Below are 18,282 nucleotides of genomic sequence, written 5' to 3' on the forward strand. Positions count from 1 at the left end.
AAAACCTTTACAGTACTTTGAAGTTAAATCGGAGTGTATGTAATTGTTAATACGTTTCATTGTGCGATGCATCATCGAAATTGAAATAAATACATTTGTCCCTCCTACAGGCTTTGTCTGTTGAAAGTGATAGCGATGACGATCTTGAAGATGCAGGAGGAAACAACGTGAGGAACGATGGAACTCTACTCGCGAGCGACCCACCGAAACCTTTGTGAGTAGAAATCTGATTTATCGAAAATTTAATCGAGTTATAAACAACGTTTATGTTGGTCTCTAGAAATATATTGTTGAATGTTCGCTACTAATCACTACCAAATAAATCAGTCAATAATTTGTTGATTACATTTACAAGGGATTAGTAATCATTTCATTGGTGAATCTAAAATTGTTCAAAGTTTGAAAGAGTTTAATGCAAGATATTCAGTCTTTTGATAAACTCTTATATACTAAAAAAAATTTGTCATTTGTTTGATCGTTGTCTTAACAGTTAACATCCAGAGACGCAGGAATTACTAATTTAACATTTAATGTAAAGTAAACTTTTAATATGATAAAATATTAAAAAAGGTTATACGTATAATATAAGATAATAAATATAAGATAGATAATTAGACAATCTTGAACACGAAATTTATCATATGATTGTGTTCATTGTAATGATGACTCAAAACACGTGAGTTCAAACATAATCAAAGTACTTGTTCAAGACTGTCAAATCGTTTTCCTTATATTTAATATGATACTCGATGGAAGAGTATTTCATAATTATACCTATAGACATAATTTCTACTTGTGGTTCTTAAATTAATCATACTAATGTCATTCCGTTTCATCTTTCATTACGCTTCAACATATCGCTTCGCATTGACGTCTTCGTCGCATCGCCACGCAACGTACGCAACGCATTCCGTGTTCTTCGTGCGCCATCATGTGTCTCCACATTTCTATATCCGTTGCTGCAGACCCGAATTTTCTCCTTTCAGACCATCTACAGATCCATCGTCGATGTCCTCACATAATGCCCAGAACTCGCATCATCAAGGTAAGACCAAAGGTAGGACATCCAAATAAAATTTCTTTCTCTTTTCGATAAAACTATATCCAAAAACACAATGTGAAAATAAAGTATGGCTCATGAGCGTTCGTATACCTTATACTTTTTTCCATAACGTTTTTATGCTGTTCGAATGAGTACCTTTGATTATGAATTAGTTCACAAATGCACACAACTGTGTCATGTATTTTAGGTTACTTTTTTTTGCCATTGATAAATTCATTTGAGACGAAAAATTGTAAATGTTCTCTTTAGGCGGTGCACCAAATCGACCACTTCCGCCAACGCCTGACGAGGAAGAATCAGATCGTACACTAGTCATGAAACGGGTAAGTACTCCATCCGAGTATGTGATGCAAGCTGAGGTCTATTGTTTTAGTCTTATTCTGATACTCGTTTTCGAATGTTATGTGAGATTTATCTACATTTATTAATAACGACATGAATCGATATCTCCAAATACTGACTGAATGTAACCTCCTCTCTTATGTTATTTAATTATGTTTTAATAGAGCAGTCGATGTATTTTTCTTCAGTCTTTCCGATTTCACGAGCTATCTTACATGTTAAGTCTCGATTCAGTTGCAAATGAAAGAAGGGAAGGAAATACAAGCGATTGCATTGTACATTTCTTCATTTTATGTATCTATATTGTATGCTTATTGATATCCAGAGATAAGTCAGTAATATTTGTTTACCTGTGTTTATTCACTACAAATAATTGTTGTAATTGAATTTTGTGCAATTATGATACACCATGGTGCGTTGTCTGTATATTGTAGGGAGCTGGAAAGAATATTAGCAAAAGGATATTAGTATCTTTTAAACATTTATATAATCTTTCAAAATTTATAAACTTCAATTGGTTAATTTTTATTTTAAAGGACATTGATTTGTTTTCATCGAAAGTTTTATTCTGAGTACCCTTATTAAGAAAGTTGCAATTCGACTGTTTTAACGCAATTGATTAAAAAAATTTTATAATTGAATTGATCCTTAATTAAATATATTGTATAATCTTGTTCGGGACGAGAGTAGCATAAAAGGTGGACATTGAGTGGAGCGTGTGAGGACTCATCTTGTTAATATTCTTTCTAGCTTCCTATGGTACATTTGCTGTCACACGATACATTCCTGCACAGTTGTGTACAACTGATGAGTATGTGTCGTCATAGGTACTGCTGCTGCGGTGGTGAAATCCTAATGATTCACGTTAAAAAACAATAAGCGAAGAACAAATACGGAATTTGTAAATCTTGCGATTCTTAACCTTTGTTCCATGAAGAGGTTTCTTTGGCGACAGATCTGACGAATTGTTACTTTTTATAGTTTCTAAAATTGTTACTATAATTCGCTGAAGAAAAAAAATTTTAAATTAAGCTCAGCTTAACCCTTGAATTAGTAGGGCTGCAAGGTGTATCATACGCAAAGTTCTATACAATTCCCTCATTGAACTTTATTGGAATTGACGTTATTACGTCCGCGTTCAAGCATATTATAATACCATTACAACGACTGTTAAAAATGGTTGTATAATACGAAATTTAGAAAATAATTTTGTTATTCGCTTAATTGATTATAACGTGTCGCCACCGTTGTAAATGCAATTACATTAACTTTATCATTGCATTGCACTGCCATCACAGCTACCTCACGTTATGTATCGCCGCACGCATTTCTTTTTCTCGCTTTTGTGTTATTTTTTTTCCCTTTTTTTTTTGGTTACCATATTATTATTCTCGTGCGCGCCTCCCTAGAAACTTAGTCAGATGTCAGACGATCGCGCTACGGCTAGCAGCAACCGGCGCTCCGAGGCAGACGAGCAGCTACTCCTGAAGGAGTGGGATTTCACCCGCTTCTTCCAGGGTTTTAACGAAAGGTTGGATAAGATGAAACAACAAGAACACCCACAAGAAACGCCCGACACGAATAAGTCTGGTAGCGAGGATCTTTCTTCGTCGTCTACCGAGAGAACCTTGAAGAGACAGCAGCAGTTGTCACGTAGGAAGTACGAAAATCAGCAACAACAGCAACATCATCAGAAACAACAACAACAACAACAACAACAGCAGCAGCAGCAGTTAAAACCGGTGCACAGACGACAAGAAAGCGACTCGAAGCTTGGCAATACGTCCAGCGCTTTTGCACGTGCTTTCCGCCGTGAGAATTCCGATTTTTTTCCATCCGCAAGACACTCTGCATATTTACAGAAGTCGGATTCCTCAAGGTCGAGTATATTCGCAAGCGGTAATCGGCGCGGAAGCGAGATAAGTGTTGCTGGCATTGCTGGTAAAAAGGGTAATGCTGTCAGTACCGGTGAACCGGTACTCACAGACTTTTCATTCGACCGTGACGGTCTTCAAAGGCCTAGAAGAGAAAAGACAGAGAGCGAGATCGTTTTCGGTAGTAGACACGAGGCCAGAAGGTTCGACTTTGGACGCGATAAAGACGACACTACGAGGAGACGCAGTTGTAGACCATCAGATGCGGTCTCTGCCGCTGTTGACGAAGCAGGAACTATAAAATCTACGGCCAGTACAACGGCTAGCGAGTACAGCCCCATTGTCACTCAGGTCAGTCCCCCCTACGAGCCCTGCCTGTGTGCTTGCCTGAGAAATATCTACCGCCGTTACCTTTTGTCTATACCTTCGGTCTCTATACCTTCATGATCTTCATTTCCCACGACATCCGTACATATCCCCGACGTGTCTGTCGATATACTGATATCTGTTCTAGATCCAACTCCAACTTTTGGGACACCGTGTATATTTAAATAACGTTTTAAATTACAGCACATCTCTTGTTCAGGGTGTAAACAAATATTTGATACATGTAGTTAGATATAGTTCGACAAGAGTACTATTTGATAAAAGGATGAAAATTACAAAAAGAATATTTTTTTCTGTTCTGTTAAATTCCAAGGAACCATATATGTCGCAAAAGCAACATGATTTCTCACAATTCTTAAAGTTTCAACCAATTACATGACCGTGTCTAAATTAATTTTTCTTTTTTCTTTTTTCTTCTTTTTTTAACGAGACTTCCAAAAGATACGGAAACCAGTACTGTATAGAGGCAGGAATGATAGTTTTACAAACGATATTGTGTAGCCTTTCTGTTCATTGAAGGAGGAGCCCACTTTGAACGCTTCCAGTGATGTGCAACTTTAAGAGCCCTTGCTATACGAGCGACGACGTCGACGTTGTTGATCAAGTGTTAATTGTATCTCACTACTTGTCACTTGCTCTCAAACAAAGCCATCGAGATCCTCTTTCGTCACATTGCCGATGCCTATAACAACGTTGACGTCGACATTTGTTCGACAGGACTCTTCAAGGCTGTACCATAAAGTATTATTTTGTATCGAACTGTTTCGTATCTAACGAAACTATCGATATGCACAAATGATAGAAAACGGTTTGTGTACATTTGCTAAAATTTAATTATTAATAGGATTCTAAGATCTTTTACGATCTAGATGTATGTATTTCTTTGTCAAAGCTAGGATAATTAATTGTTTACACTTTGTCAAGAGTGAGATTGTAATATTAAATTCATATTCAGTTGTCATTTTGACTTAATTATCATTTTATTAACTTTTAGTTTAGTATTAAAAGATATGTTTTATTTAACTTAATGATACGTAGTAGAGTAAGGTGAAAGGGCAAAGTTCAGCTAATTGTTATTTTTATCCCAACCCTGTTGTATGCGTCACGGACAGTGTTTTCACCCTAACAAGGGTGGATCACCACGCGCTGATGAGTATCGATAATTTATTTTTATACAAATAGCTTTAAACTTCGAGGTATTAATGTCGTTGGACTGAGTTGTAGTTACCTTGAAAAATTAGAGTCAATATTATGTTTAGACAATAATTACAATTAATATTGTTACGATGAAACCGTGCCCTTGGTGTATACTGAAATAAATAATTGGTAAATTCATCATTAACTAAATGTGACAACTGAACATGAATTCAACTACACGCTTATATAAATTTCTAACATATTCATTTATTCAAATTTAAACATGAGAATAGGATATTGACAGACATATTTCTCACTGAACTCTTACATCCATTTTCCGACATTTAACAGCATACAACAATCAATATAGAAAGCTAGTCAGCTACGCTCGAATTTTAGGCGCATTTCCCAATTACCTATAATAACCCTGTCTTCGTTATTTTTTTAACATTTAAAAATGTGAGTAGGAACGATACATAACTACTAGTGCTATCAGTATTATTCTATCAGTATTACTATTATCTTCTCTACTATTTTACTAGATCGTTCCGTCAGACAGAGATGCATAAAAGTTTATAGAGAATTGTTGGCATACCATTAATGTATACTTTGGTATAGTTACATCGATTACATTTTTTGTCAGTAATAGTATGTTGTATTATTATTCTGACCTAGGATGGGAAGATTTTTATATAATTAACAAATATTTTCTCGCATATTTCTTCTATTACTTCGTGAACGAACATTTAGATCAGAAAAATAACACTCTAACGTGACGATTAATTGTACTTCTCTTCAGATATCCTAAATTTAACCCTTTGCTGCCTAAATTATATTTGCATTCTACTGGTCACTGGTTCCAAGTTAATTTTTCACTCAAGATGTGGATATGTTTATATGAACAGGTTCATTTTTACGAAATCGGTTGGAATATGAAGATACGCGACAAAATATATCCCAACAATAGTAAATTTGTTTACAAAGAAATCGATAAGATACAAATTCGTGCCCGTTAGACAATTTTAATTGCAAAGGGTTAACATTTTATTCTATACATTTTATATCAATATATCATTTTATCGTTAATATTATTATTATAACTATTATTGCCGCTTCAATTGCTGCTGCTACTTCTATCGTTACTACTACTATCACTAATAGTAATACTATTATTACTAACAAATTATCTCTGAGCTTCGATACTAATTGGGAAAGGTGAGACTCTTTCGAAAAGTATTCTATTTGTAATTTACACAAATGGATTTTTAAACTATTTTCCTACACATGATAGTTTCCAAAATATTGAACAAGTTTCAGTAGCTTGCTCCACGCTCGGGAGCTCTGTAACTCCAGCAATTCTAGAGACCTATTTCTCAAAATTTGACTCAATATTCTTGAAATGTGTATCATCGATTTATGCAATCCACCCCACATTTGGAAAAGGAAACAGAATCACCGAGATGCCTTGTGTATCTACACAATTGAAAACAACCACTTTAAAAAAATCTTTCCTCGAAGATCAAGTTCGACACTATCGATGTTTCGAATGTGGCGTAAAACAGCACGAAACAACAGTTGCCCTCACATCCAGGAATCCTAATGTCCGTCATCCGAAGGCATAGATAGAACGGTGCGATCGCTAAGACACCATAATCACCAACACCACTAACCCTCTGTTTCGAGTACCATAATTGCCATCGTCTCTACTACTATCGCTACTACAATTCCATTTCTCTTGGTACTAATCCTCTCCATCCTTTCGAGTGATGCATATGTTTACCTCCTATGCAGAACAATGCGTCAGGCGTTACTTCTACGACAACGTTTATCGTCGTTTCGAATTCCATGCCTGAGTGGACGAGATTAACCGCATGGAATTTCTTTGAGGATACATATATATATATTTGTCTTGTTTCTACGTTAACACCCTCCTATGAGGGGAAACTGCTAATGTTGCCATGATCGTTGCAACAAATAAAAAAAAAAAAAAGAAAATATGAACAACGCAGGATTCTGGAAAATGAGCAGTCGAAAAGAATTTGTGAAAGTGTGTCTCATAAGACTTTGTTCTCGTTAAATTCTCGAAAATTACATCTCCTAAACCAAACATTTTCGCCTTGTTACAAAGCTTAGATGACTCGCCCTGTATGCATTATGTGAAACCCCAATTTATAAAAGGATTTCGAATGCTTAGAAGTTGTTTTTCTTTTGTTAAATAACATTTACATCAAATGCAAAGATTAAGCTTCTACTAAGTCTTGTATGCGCCAGGTCTCTGCGATTGGATCAAAATTCTGTAAAGATTGACACGGTTTTTCTTTTTGACGTCTAACAATGTTATTTTGACGTGCTAACGGATGCTTCGTGATCTCTCTGCAAACTGTTCACTTTCACTTCTATGTTTATAGAAAAAAAAGAAAAAAAAAAAGAAACGATAGGCGTGTGATTAATCCCATGGTCCTATCCGATGCATGTTCATTGAAATGTTTCCTGGTCTCCAAGGAACACGAAACCTCGCATTAAATAATGTGATCATCTCGTAATCCTCTTGTGATCTTTCGCGAGCTACCTTCTCAGGCGCACTCTTTTATATGTCAAATGAAGTTCTTCCACTTTACGAGAGAGAGATAGAGGAATGGAAATAAAGCTGGAAACGATTGAGATCGTCGATACACCGACTGTATGCGTGTGTCCTGTGTTAACAGATTTTAATATCATCTGCTTGAAAATTGCACGGCCATGAATGAAGAACTTTCAAAGAGGGAAAGATGTCTACAGAAAAAAAAAAAAAAAATACTCGGAGAGTATGCAAAGAAAAAGAGAAGTGCCACAGTAGAACCAGGATAACGTCGAAAAGAGCTAGATTGAGATAAAAGGGGAAAAGTACATATACGTATATAAATGTAAATATTACATGTAGAAATGTATTAATTATTATACGTTATATGTATATTTATATTTATGTATCCAAGTGTATGTATGTCTGCATACATATATAATATATACGCACAGCAATCGCTAATCACTGATAATTGTTGGATTCACTCCTTTCGCAAAAGCGTACGGAGTTGTATCTTATGACCGAAATTCATCGTTTTGCATGACGCTTATAGCGTGTACAATGTGTGTGACGTATACCTGTATTGCCATATCGCAGCATGTGCCAAGCATGCTTTAATTTTGTGTGTTCCCCTTGGTCGTGGTGCGAATTGCCAATTTGTGTTTTCTTTTTATTATTATTATTATTATTATTATTATTTTTAAAACTAGTGTACGATACAAGAGGCTGCACATTTTCTTACTTGTGTTAGATACTGATGCTTGAAAGTAGAATCGTTTGTATTAAGATAAATATACATATCTAATAGATGTGTACCTTCAGTTGCGCTTGTTTCGTATTATTTAATAATTTAAACACTGTGCGTAGTCAACCTTTTCTTTTTTTTTTTAAAGTATGCGGAGACATTTACGTCGATCACACTTTTAAGCACTTGCCACGATCGAAGTATAGCGATTACCGTATTTTTAATACCATCTGTCGCAACGGGATAATCTTCCTTTGAGCCTTACTCTTAACGATAGTGTTAATAATATTACTTTACAAAAAAATAGTTCTTTGTTCCTTGGTATCATGATCGACACCAATAGAGTCAAAGTTATTACTTTCGTTTCGTTTAATTTCATTTTGCAACAAAGTGACACGTGTACATCCTTATCGCCCGAGGAAATTCTCAATAGTATGTAATGCGAAATGATTGAACTATGTAGCCGTTACAAACTTGTGTATTTATATAAATTGATGTATGATGCGATTACTTACGTAAGACATTTTTATATTTCCCCGTGTTGCACGCTTTACTAATGTTACAAACGTAATATAAAAAAAAAAAACTTGAACTTCAAGTTACTTATAATAATCTGCATCCGTTGTTACTTTAGAACATTTGTATTGTTATATGTTTTTTGCGCAGTAGACTGACGAAACGAAAGTTGAAGCGATTTTGTTTGTTTGTTAATTAATCCACATTTTGCATGCACTCATTTCACTTATGTTTTGCACTCGTATTGTATACTTAAGTATAAATTGTTTTTTTATGCGTATGCGAAAAACAAATGTTCAGTATTTTTTTTTCCTTAGGCTTATTTATCGATTACATAGTAAAGTTTGTTAAATTTGGTCCGCGTTATTCAAATTTCGTTCGGTAATTATTTTTTATAAAATTGCTTTTTCACACAATCCTTCGGTTTCTTTTTGCGTTTGTTCATCCCTTGCTTGCGTTTTTTCGTTTCCGAATGCTATTCTAATGGTCCTGTTCCTCGTGGTCCTTCGTTTCATCGTACTCCGACCATTTCCGTTCAGAGCTCCTCGAACATGTTTTTCAATTTGTCCTCTTACGAATTATTTAATTAATTTTAATCTGTTTTGTGGTATCAAGGCCTGAATTTACTGTAAGTAAACAAAGATTGTTAATTTAGAACATATTTATAATTGTTATGTAACTCTTTGGTAATACTCACAAAAGCAAAAACAGAACTCAACCTGTATATTATTATTTGTGATGTGAAATAACTCTTATGTTTGCTAAAGGAATAAAATTAATTTTTTTTAATGGAACCTTGTAGTCTAAATAAATGCTGTTTTGGTATGGATAGAAATATATAATGTTCTATTTAAAAAGATTAATTTTCTGAAGTGTGGACTTGACATAGTTTGCCTCTGAAATACGAATAGATATTTGGTTGCTTCGTTGTTTTTTGCAAGTTAGCCTAACGGCTGCAGGTTGTAATTAAAGGATAAAAGTTCAGGTCTTCATCCTTCAGCAGATCTTGTTACTTTTTTACGTTTGGCATCTGCTTGTCACCCTGGAAGTCGTTTTTAACTGTTGATCGATTGCTTTGCAGAACCGAGAAGGTGGTGATCGGTCAAGAGGAGGCGGAGGTGACTTCCAGAGATCGGACTCGTCTCCTGGATCACGACCAAGCTCTGTCCTACCTGATCTTCTCACCTCATCTCCGAGTCAACGACAGGACAAGTCAACTAGCGAGGAGGTCAGATACTTATTCATATCCTTCACCTTGTCCGCAGTCGTAGATGCGAAAACGCGTATTCGCATATATTTAATCATGCTTAACACGTTTAATGTCACGTGGATCACATAGATGATCTGTTAGTTTGATTTTACAACGTTTATGACGATATTAAAACTCGTAATTGTATTTTAACGTTCTGCAACTGGGTTAAATACAATTATATTACAACAATCTGATTGCAACACCTGGCTTGAAACTTCTTACACCAGAGCGAGTACAGTCGAAAATTTATGAATGCTAAAATTTTCCTTTAATTAGTAAATCTGGAAATACATGAACGTCGTTAATAATTACATGGAGTTAAATCTTTTAGGTCCAACAAAATGTAACATATTGTTTTATATTGTTATTAGTAATATATTACGACAATGTCAGTCTTAACAATGGTGAGTGCTCAAAATTATCATGATTTCCGCGACATCGAACGTGTTAATGATGTTATTGCAATCTTTTCATGATAGAATTTCAATAAGCGCGTGCGTCTCCTTTTTCCAACAATACACCCTTTTCCTGCCCAGTTTTCTTTTCTCGTGGCACTCAATATATGTGTTCTTATCGAGACACGATCTTCCTGAACGTCATGATCTATCTTCAGATATTGGCACCGTTTATCGATTTTTAACGCTCGAAAGTATTTTGTGTAGACTACTACCCGGCTAACTAATAGCCAATCGTGTTCATTGCACTTCAATTATGGAAGAAAGTTAACGATTCCCTCATGAATTATTTTTATTGTTGTTTACTCCAAATTATTTTTCGTTATAAATCACAGAGAGTTTCCTTTGAAAACTTCCATGTATCTCGAAGTGTTTTTAAGATACCATTAGGGGACGAAACTATGAGGGGGTAGTTTTTCAGCATGGTAAAAGTCAACAGTTCGATGAACGGAGTCAATAAATACGTGCGTAGATATGTACGTGTATGTTACTGTGTCAATCCACGAACTTGAACAAATACGGTGTATTTATTTGGAAATATGTTCAGCGACATCTTAACGACGAAAGAAAATGTATCATAATAGCAACATGAAACATTCGTAACGATACACGTTGTCAAGTTCGAGGGTTCACACATAGGACGCCTTTTGCTTTGTGTCAGTACCTTGTGAATGCTTTGCTTATAGTTTTCTACGTCTGATAACTTACTGAAACGAACATGGTACTCAGTTCACGGTACTTGTAATTGTCGTTTTAGTGCAGCAACGTAGTTGCATAGCGTGCTATAGTTTAAGAATAATAATTTATGAACAAATAGTCCACCTGAGGAATAATTAGTTGTACATGATGTATCTGATTACGTGGAAAATATTGCAAGGGTAAGTTCAGGGACCGAGAGCAACGAGCAAATGTGAATTTGGGACAGTTGAAAGTAAAAAAGAAGTGGGGTCTTTCGATCATAAAACGTCCCCTTCACCAAGTCGATCTTTTCTTCGTTTTGACTTTGGTAATTGATTTATGTATTAAAAGTTGATGCCACGATTGTCAGTCAGACCGTAGTATAAAAATTCTCGAATTTCAATCAAAGTTCCTTTTAAACGAATCGACGCTAGAGTTGTCCGATCGTTCGAAATTCAAGTCGAATTATCTGTTTTTCGCATTCGAGCTGGTTATTTAATTGTTGGGGTGTGCAAAAATCTTAAAATCTTAGACATATTAGTATATATTATTATAATTATAATATAATATATTGGTATATTACTTGTATTCGATATATTATAGATTGCATCGTTGATACATAATTCAGGTCAAATTGTTCAATTATTCGACTTATTTGAACGATACGAGTAGATATAATTCAGTCTACTCGGATCATGGGAACGATACGCGTGGAATTTATTTTTCATCAGAACCAAGAATCAAGTTACACAAAATACTCGGCTCGTTTCGAATACTCGACTTGATTTTTCCGGTGTAGTTGGACAGTTCTAAAATCGGTGCACTGCAAAACGTTATTCTATAATAAATTATTGCGTATCATGTCCCCTTATATTACGCGAGAATCCCGCGCAAGCGATCACATTGCGTTTGTCAACGTGACTAATTCAGGATTCTGTTGTGTGTTGTGGGACACGTGGGAGCTCTAATCCGAAGGGCAGGACCCTTTCTACTGACCATCCCAATCCCAATACTAATTGCAATGTAAGTATTCATTTATCCATTTATACTTCAGTGTCGCTTCTGTTTCCTTACGAGAATGTTCCTATAATGTACAGACGAAAGAAAACACAACAATACCCCTCTTATGTTTCTCTTAACGTTTGGTTTTCTTCACCGTATGCCGCGCGAAGAATGCCGATCTCACGTGTGCAAATCTTTTCTACCAGTCTTTTGGTTTCTAGGTTCTTTCTTTGGTACGGGCGGTGATCTCAGCACGATCGGGATTGCACCGCTTTTATTGGCTCTTTCTCTTACCAGTAATACCACAAAACATTGAACACAAAACGCAAAAGACACATGTCATAAAACACAGCGGAATGGCGCAGCATTTAACACAAATTACACATTACAATGCACACACGCTCACACATACCTTGGAATTTCTGGTCTACCTGAAAAATACGTAGGAATAAGATGACAAAAATTTCGTGGCAAAGTTATGGTTATTTAATTAAAGATCGGAGGGATTAGCATTTTCTATATGCATATACTATGTTTGTTCTGTTTGCATAACGTTTCCGTAGCTTTTCTTAAAGTTTTGTGCTTCAAGCTTGTATAATTATGTTTTTTTTTTGTTTGTTTATTTGTTTATTTGTTCAAATTTTCATGGTTTTTTTATGCAATATTTGTTTTGCGGTACATGAAGTAATGCGTATCGTTTGACCGTCTGATGCAATGTTCTTTTACACTTTCTAATTTTCGTACGAATTATCGTAATTCTCTTGCTGCATGTAACTCTGTATATTTATTTTGTGTGTCTCTCTCCTAATTTCTTCATAAACCGTTACTACTACCCCATCAATTATAATACTTTGTTTTTTTTTGGTTGTTTCGTATTGTTAGTTACAGTAACATACACATCTCCTCGACGGTATTAATTTATGTCACACGCCACGTTTATATTTGGATCGAGACTGATGATCATTTTTGTTGCAGTATCGGCAAGCTGTTAAATCACCACCTCCATTTGCGCTTCAACAGAAGCAGAGGTCTTTCCTGACATTTGGATTCGGCGCTGGACCAGCCAGGAGGGAGTCTCACGTGAACGTTAACGTAACACCGACCAGTCACGATTTAGCCTCTGATACGCCTGAAATACGCAAATATAAAAAACGTTTTAACAGCGAGATACTTTGCGCTGCATTATGGGGTAGGTGCATCTCTACGCGAAATATTATCTGATGCATTTCACAATATGTAATTTAATTTAATTGTTGTAGGAGTAAATCTGTTGATTGGCACCGAGAATGGCCTTATGCTGCTAGATAGAAGTGGTCAGGGTAAAGTGTATCAACTGATCAGCAGAAGACGATTCCAACAAATGGAAGTCCTCGAAGGTCAAAACATTTTGGTCACAATTAGCGGAAAGAAGAATCGAGTACGAGTGTACTATCTTTCCTGGCTCAAGAGTAAGATTCTACGAACCGACGGACACAGCGACGTGAGTGTTGTACCTTTTGGACGACACGATACTCGTTGAAATTTGTTTAACGTGTTTAATCGGTACCCTTTTAGCAAGTGGAACGACGCAACGGTTGGATCAACGTTGGTGATCTTCAAGGGGCGGTGCATTTCAAAATAGTCAAATACGAGAGAATAAAGTTTCTCGTTATCGCGCTGAAGGATTCCATAGAAATTTATGCATGGGCGCCGAAGCCTTACCACAAATTCATGGCTTTCAAGTCGTTCGGCGAGCTCGCGCACAGGCCACTTCTCGTAGATCTTACCATAGAAGAAGGCACAAGATTGAAAGTGATCTACGGCAGCGCCGATGGCTTTCACGCTGTTGATTTGGACTCGGCTACAGTTTACGATATTTATCTACCAAAACATGTAAGAGCGTCTCAGCGACATTTACCCCTTTGCACTTTTACAATTTTTTAATACGATCTACCTCATGCAAAAGGGTTTGATATAATTGACAGTATCAACAGTTTGCAATATAAGTTACTTTTTGATTACAGACTCAAGGTCCTATTTGTCCACATTGCATTGTCGCATTACCCAACAGTAATGGAATGCAGTTACTGTTGTGTTATGATAACGAAGGTGTATATGTGAACACTTACGGTAGAGTATCCAAGACGATGGTCCTTCAATGGGGTGAAATGCCCACGAGTGTTGCTTATATCGGCACAGGACAAATCATGGGCTGGGGCAATAAGGCGATCGAGATTAGGAGCGTAGAAAGTGGTCACCTCGACGGTGTATTCATGCACAAGAAAGCTCAACGGCTCAAGTTCCTTTGCGAGCGTAATGATAAGGTTTGTACAGATTGATTCGATCAACTTAGGTCACATATTTGATCGTCAATTATTTCTTTTTTAGGTATTTTTCTCGTCAGCAAAAGGCGGAAGTTCGTGCCAGATTTACTTCATGACATTAAATAAACCTGGCATGGCTAACTGGTGATCCCGAATGAGGCCAAATCTGGCCCCAACATTATCTTCGCGTATAACGATACAAAATCTATCGCGTGTATCAGGATATTTATCTTCGATATTCATGTTAACTCGTTTTTCACTGCCAAGATTAAACAACGCCATGGAAGACAGAAAATGTTTGCAGCGCAGTCAATATCATTCTCAATTTTATTATAATCGTCGTCGTCTTCGCCGTCATTATCGCCATCATCGCCACCATCAACGTCATCGACACCACCACCATCATCGTCATCGCCACCGTCATCGACATCGACACTGTCATCGTTATCGTCGTCGACATCATCATCAGTGCCACCACCGTCACCATCACGACCGTCATCGTTCACCTCAGCGAGACCATTACGGTCGATATCACTGTTTTTGCTCGAGTAATTGCACATCAATTCAGGGAAATGAAACCTACCGCGAGGTATATCTAAAGAGTTTTCAGTTGTTTTTCCAGAGTACACGAGGGACGCTAATATTTGTAAATCTTCTTGTAAAGAAATTTCTGCGCTTTTTTAACCGATTATCTTTCGTAATACGGCTTAGCGTATGAGAACACACGTAGATTTTTTTATAAGATGGTTCCTTCCTCACACCTATGTCCCTTTACATAAAAGAGAGTAGGAACAAATTACATGCACAAAATTCATTTACACTTTTTGTGATAAGATTCGTTACTATTTTTATCATTGTCTGAGTATCTTCAACGCTATCAATTTCAAGCTTCATCTTGGAAGTACCGTCAATTTCGAAAGAAAGCAGAAGAAAATTTTAAGAGTAATGACGATAATTTCCTGGACGAGTGCACGTAGACGACGAATTATCAGCGAATTGTAACAGAATCGTTGTAACCCGTTCTGTTATCGTAGATGCAGAAAATTGTGCAATATCGATGCTTTGATCTGTACAAACAAGAAGACCTTCCGAAATAAGTTTTTAATGAGTGGCAAAACTTTTTTATGATAACAGTAACTACGTAAAACCTCTTGATAGCTCGCAAGTGCAGATACGCGAGCAAGAATATGATGTGAATGAGTGTTTGCGTTTTCCACTGAAAAAAGAGACTATAGAGAAAGCGCGCGCGCGTGAGTGAGAACGAGAGTAACGGAGAATGTACAGTGTATGTTTTTTAAAATTACGTTTCATTGAATCCTGTATTTTCTTATGAAATCATTCGATGCAATTTCGATTAGTTTGAAAGTGATCGCTTCCATGGTATACAATTAATTGTAATTACGTATGTTATCGCACCAAGTTTGCGTTAGGAAAGTCTTCTAAATGAGAGAGCAACGGTATCGAAAGAATAGCGACGGACTAAAACGGTATAACTAAAATTATCGATAAGGGAAAAAAAATAACTGCTAATGTTATTAATTGTATAGTTCATAATAGTCAAAGGACTTATATGTTGATTCCTGCGATTCAAGATAATGACGATGATGATACGACGATATAATGCATGGCGTCGGATAAATTGCATTATTACAAGTAATAGATTTATATTAAGATTTTTTGACACGTATAGGGATAAGATGAAAAAAAAATTTTCATTTTTAAGGTATTTACAAGTATATATCGTACGTTTATTTTACACTTTCTTCTTCGCGAAAGATGTTCGTACTGGTATAGTCATGGCGTCGTTTATTCTTGACGATTGATGTAGGCGAACGCAGAAAACGCCTTCAGCTTTTATAAAGAATTTATAACTTGATAAGGCAATGCGCACAGGAAAAGGATGGTCTTCCTCTTCCTACTTCTTATTCATTCAATGGTGTATGCGAATCAAAAACAATTCTTATTCATCTGCCAGGTTCATGATTTCGTGTATAATATGCTTTAAAACTTAACTCGTAATAGAATAGTTTTACCGATTCGGTTAGACTATCTTATGACTGACTAGATTCGAATCGCGACATTTTCTATTTAAAACAGAGCATAGGAACAAATTCTAGTGTATTTGAAGAACTTGTCAATGTTCTGAATTATTTACAATTTAGCAATACATACCATATTGTAATGTTTACCGAAAAAACTGAGATTGTCATGGAACTTTCAGCTAGATATAATTTTAGTTTGATCTGTTCAACGTGTAATCTAACGAGATTTCTCAAGATATTCTATATTGTAACGGTAATCGAATTTAAATTGCATTTTTTTTTAAGGCTATATGCTCTTTATAGTTATGTTTTTATGATTGGTGTATATTTTGAATAAATATGAATTACGTAATGTACAATGTACACTATACGAGGATAGTTCATATTTGCAATTTAAAATGTTGTGCAATCATAAACAATTAGACGTAGCGAATTATTAAGTACTTTTGGGATACAATTTTGTAATTGCAAATTATATTCTTTTCTTTTCTTTTTTTTATATCAAGAGAACTTATTAAGTACATATTTGTCCGTATATCGTTGAAATAAGAAGTAAGAAAAATTGTAGCAATAATACATAACGAGAGTGACTTTCGAATTTTTTTTAAATAAACGCGTAATGTACACTCATTTATTTATTTGTATATAAATACATGACGTGATATGTGATAAATGAATAATACGGCATGCTTATTTGTTTTTCAAGCATGCGTTTCTAAGCTTTTTACGAATTTATTGAAATAGAGAATGGTTAACTTTTCCAAATGTTATATCATTATTTGCAATACTTTGAACGGGGCAAGACACAGGAAAAATAAAACAAATTCGGAACAAGTAGGTGCAAAGAGGAGGACTTCCCACAGGTGCAACGAAAGACTGTTTTTTGAATGAGTAAAAAATTTCTATTCTGCTGCAATGGAGAAAAACGCAGATCAAGGAGCGAGCTTTGAGTACGCGCGCGCGTGTGTGAATAAAAGAGAGGGAGAATATTCGGCGAATGAACTACACGTATGGACGGTTATTTACGAATGACATGAACTCTATTATTATAACAGTAATACTAATTACTACTTGAAACAGATTCACGAATTAATTTTTGTGCAAGAGAAATTCTCTTATTCCTTCGTCTCTTTCGGTTCCTTTGCGTACTTCTATGTTCCATCCATTATCTTTACTTGATCGTCTTGCACATTGTTTCCCAAAGATGGTAGTGATGATTTCTTAATATTATAATAATTATTATTGATGTAGTTTATGATTGCGATTATTATATCTATCCGTATGTCATTATTGACCATCATCATGCGGTGTATTATGATTATAATGATTAAGATTACTACTATCATTATTATTAGTAAAGTCAAATATACAGACAATTTGTAATTGATGCGACAGTCATTTCTTCGTGTGTCCTATCGCAACTTATGTATAGATACTTATATGTATACATATATACAATGAAACAAAATAGTCAAGTATAAACTTGGACATAAATAATGGAATATACATTTAATAAAAAAAAGACACAAGCGGTACTTTTAAGTAAAATAGAATTTGGTAGATAATTATTTTGTTATCTACATTAATTTTATCGGGTACAATATATAGCTTTTACAGTCTGTATTTTTTTTTATTAGAAGTATTTATGCTTTTGCAATTTATCCAATATTTTCGGGATTTCTGTTATTTTCATTTGAAATTTTCTACCTGATTGAGACGAAAATATATTTAAAAATATAAAAATATGAGAGAATGAAGTATTTTTATAGTTATCGATTATCGATAAAATCTATACACAAATTGAAATTTAGAATAGTATATCTAGTGTCGGTAAAAATAATATTACCGACTATCGATTGGCACCGTTCAGACCCAAGAATGGAAAACTACTATTTCATGACAAACTTGGACGTTTTGCCACTGTGA

The 18,282-nt window shown here is 35.4% G+C and overlaps 1 protein-coding gene across 10 annotated transcripts in view; it reads left to right on the forward strand.

Moving 5' to 3' along the window:
- The window catches only part of LOC128877420 (serine/threonine-protein kinase mig-15), a 28,102-nt gene extending 10,359 nt beyond the window's left edge, over positions 1 to 17,743 (forward strand). For 4 of the 10 annotated variants that reach the window (XM_054124709.1, XM_054124716.1, XM_054124713.1 and 1 more), the window contains 10 exons: positions 111 to 214; positions 966 to 1,057; positions 1,313 to 1,386; positions 2,815 to 3,630; positions 9,706 to 9,852; positions 12,987 to 13,200; positions 13,271 to 13,491; positions 13,566 to 13,883; positions 14,015 to 14,314; positions 14,379 to 17,743. In XM_054124709.1, the coding sequence (XP_053980684.1) occupies positions 111 to 214; positions 966 to 1,057; positions 1,313 to 1,386; positions 2,815 to 3,630; positions 9,706 to 9,852; positions 12,987 to 13,200; positions 13,271 to 13,491; positions 13,566 to 13,883; positions 14,015 to 14,314; positions 14,379 to 14,462 (2,370 nt within the window). In that variant the 3' untranslated portion in view covers positions 14,463 to 17,743. The remainder of the gene's footprint in view (positions 1 to 110; positions 215 to 965; positions 1,058 to 1,312; positions 1,387 to 2,814; positions 3,631 to 9,705; positions 9,853 to 12,986; positions 13,201 to 13,270; positions 13,492 to 13,565; positions 13,884 to 14,014; positions 14,315 to 14,378) is intronic. The other 6 variants (XM_054124715.1, XM_054124711.1, XM_054124712.1 and 3 more) reach the window with 6 other exon arrangements.
- Positions 17,744 to 18,282: the final 539 nt, after the last annotated feature.

This window comes from Hylaeus volcanicus, chromosome 5, assembly GCF_026283585.1.
Source record: "Hylaeus volcanicus isolate JK05 chromosome 5, UHH_iyHylVolc1.0_haploid, whole genome shotgun sequence".
NCBI lineage: Eukaryota > Metazoa > Arthropoda > Insecta > Hymenoptera > Colletidae > Hylaeus > Hylaeus volcanicus.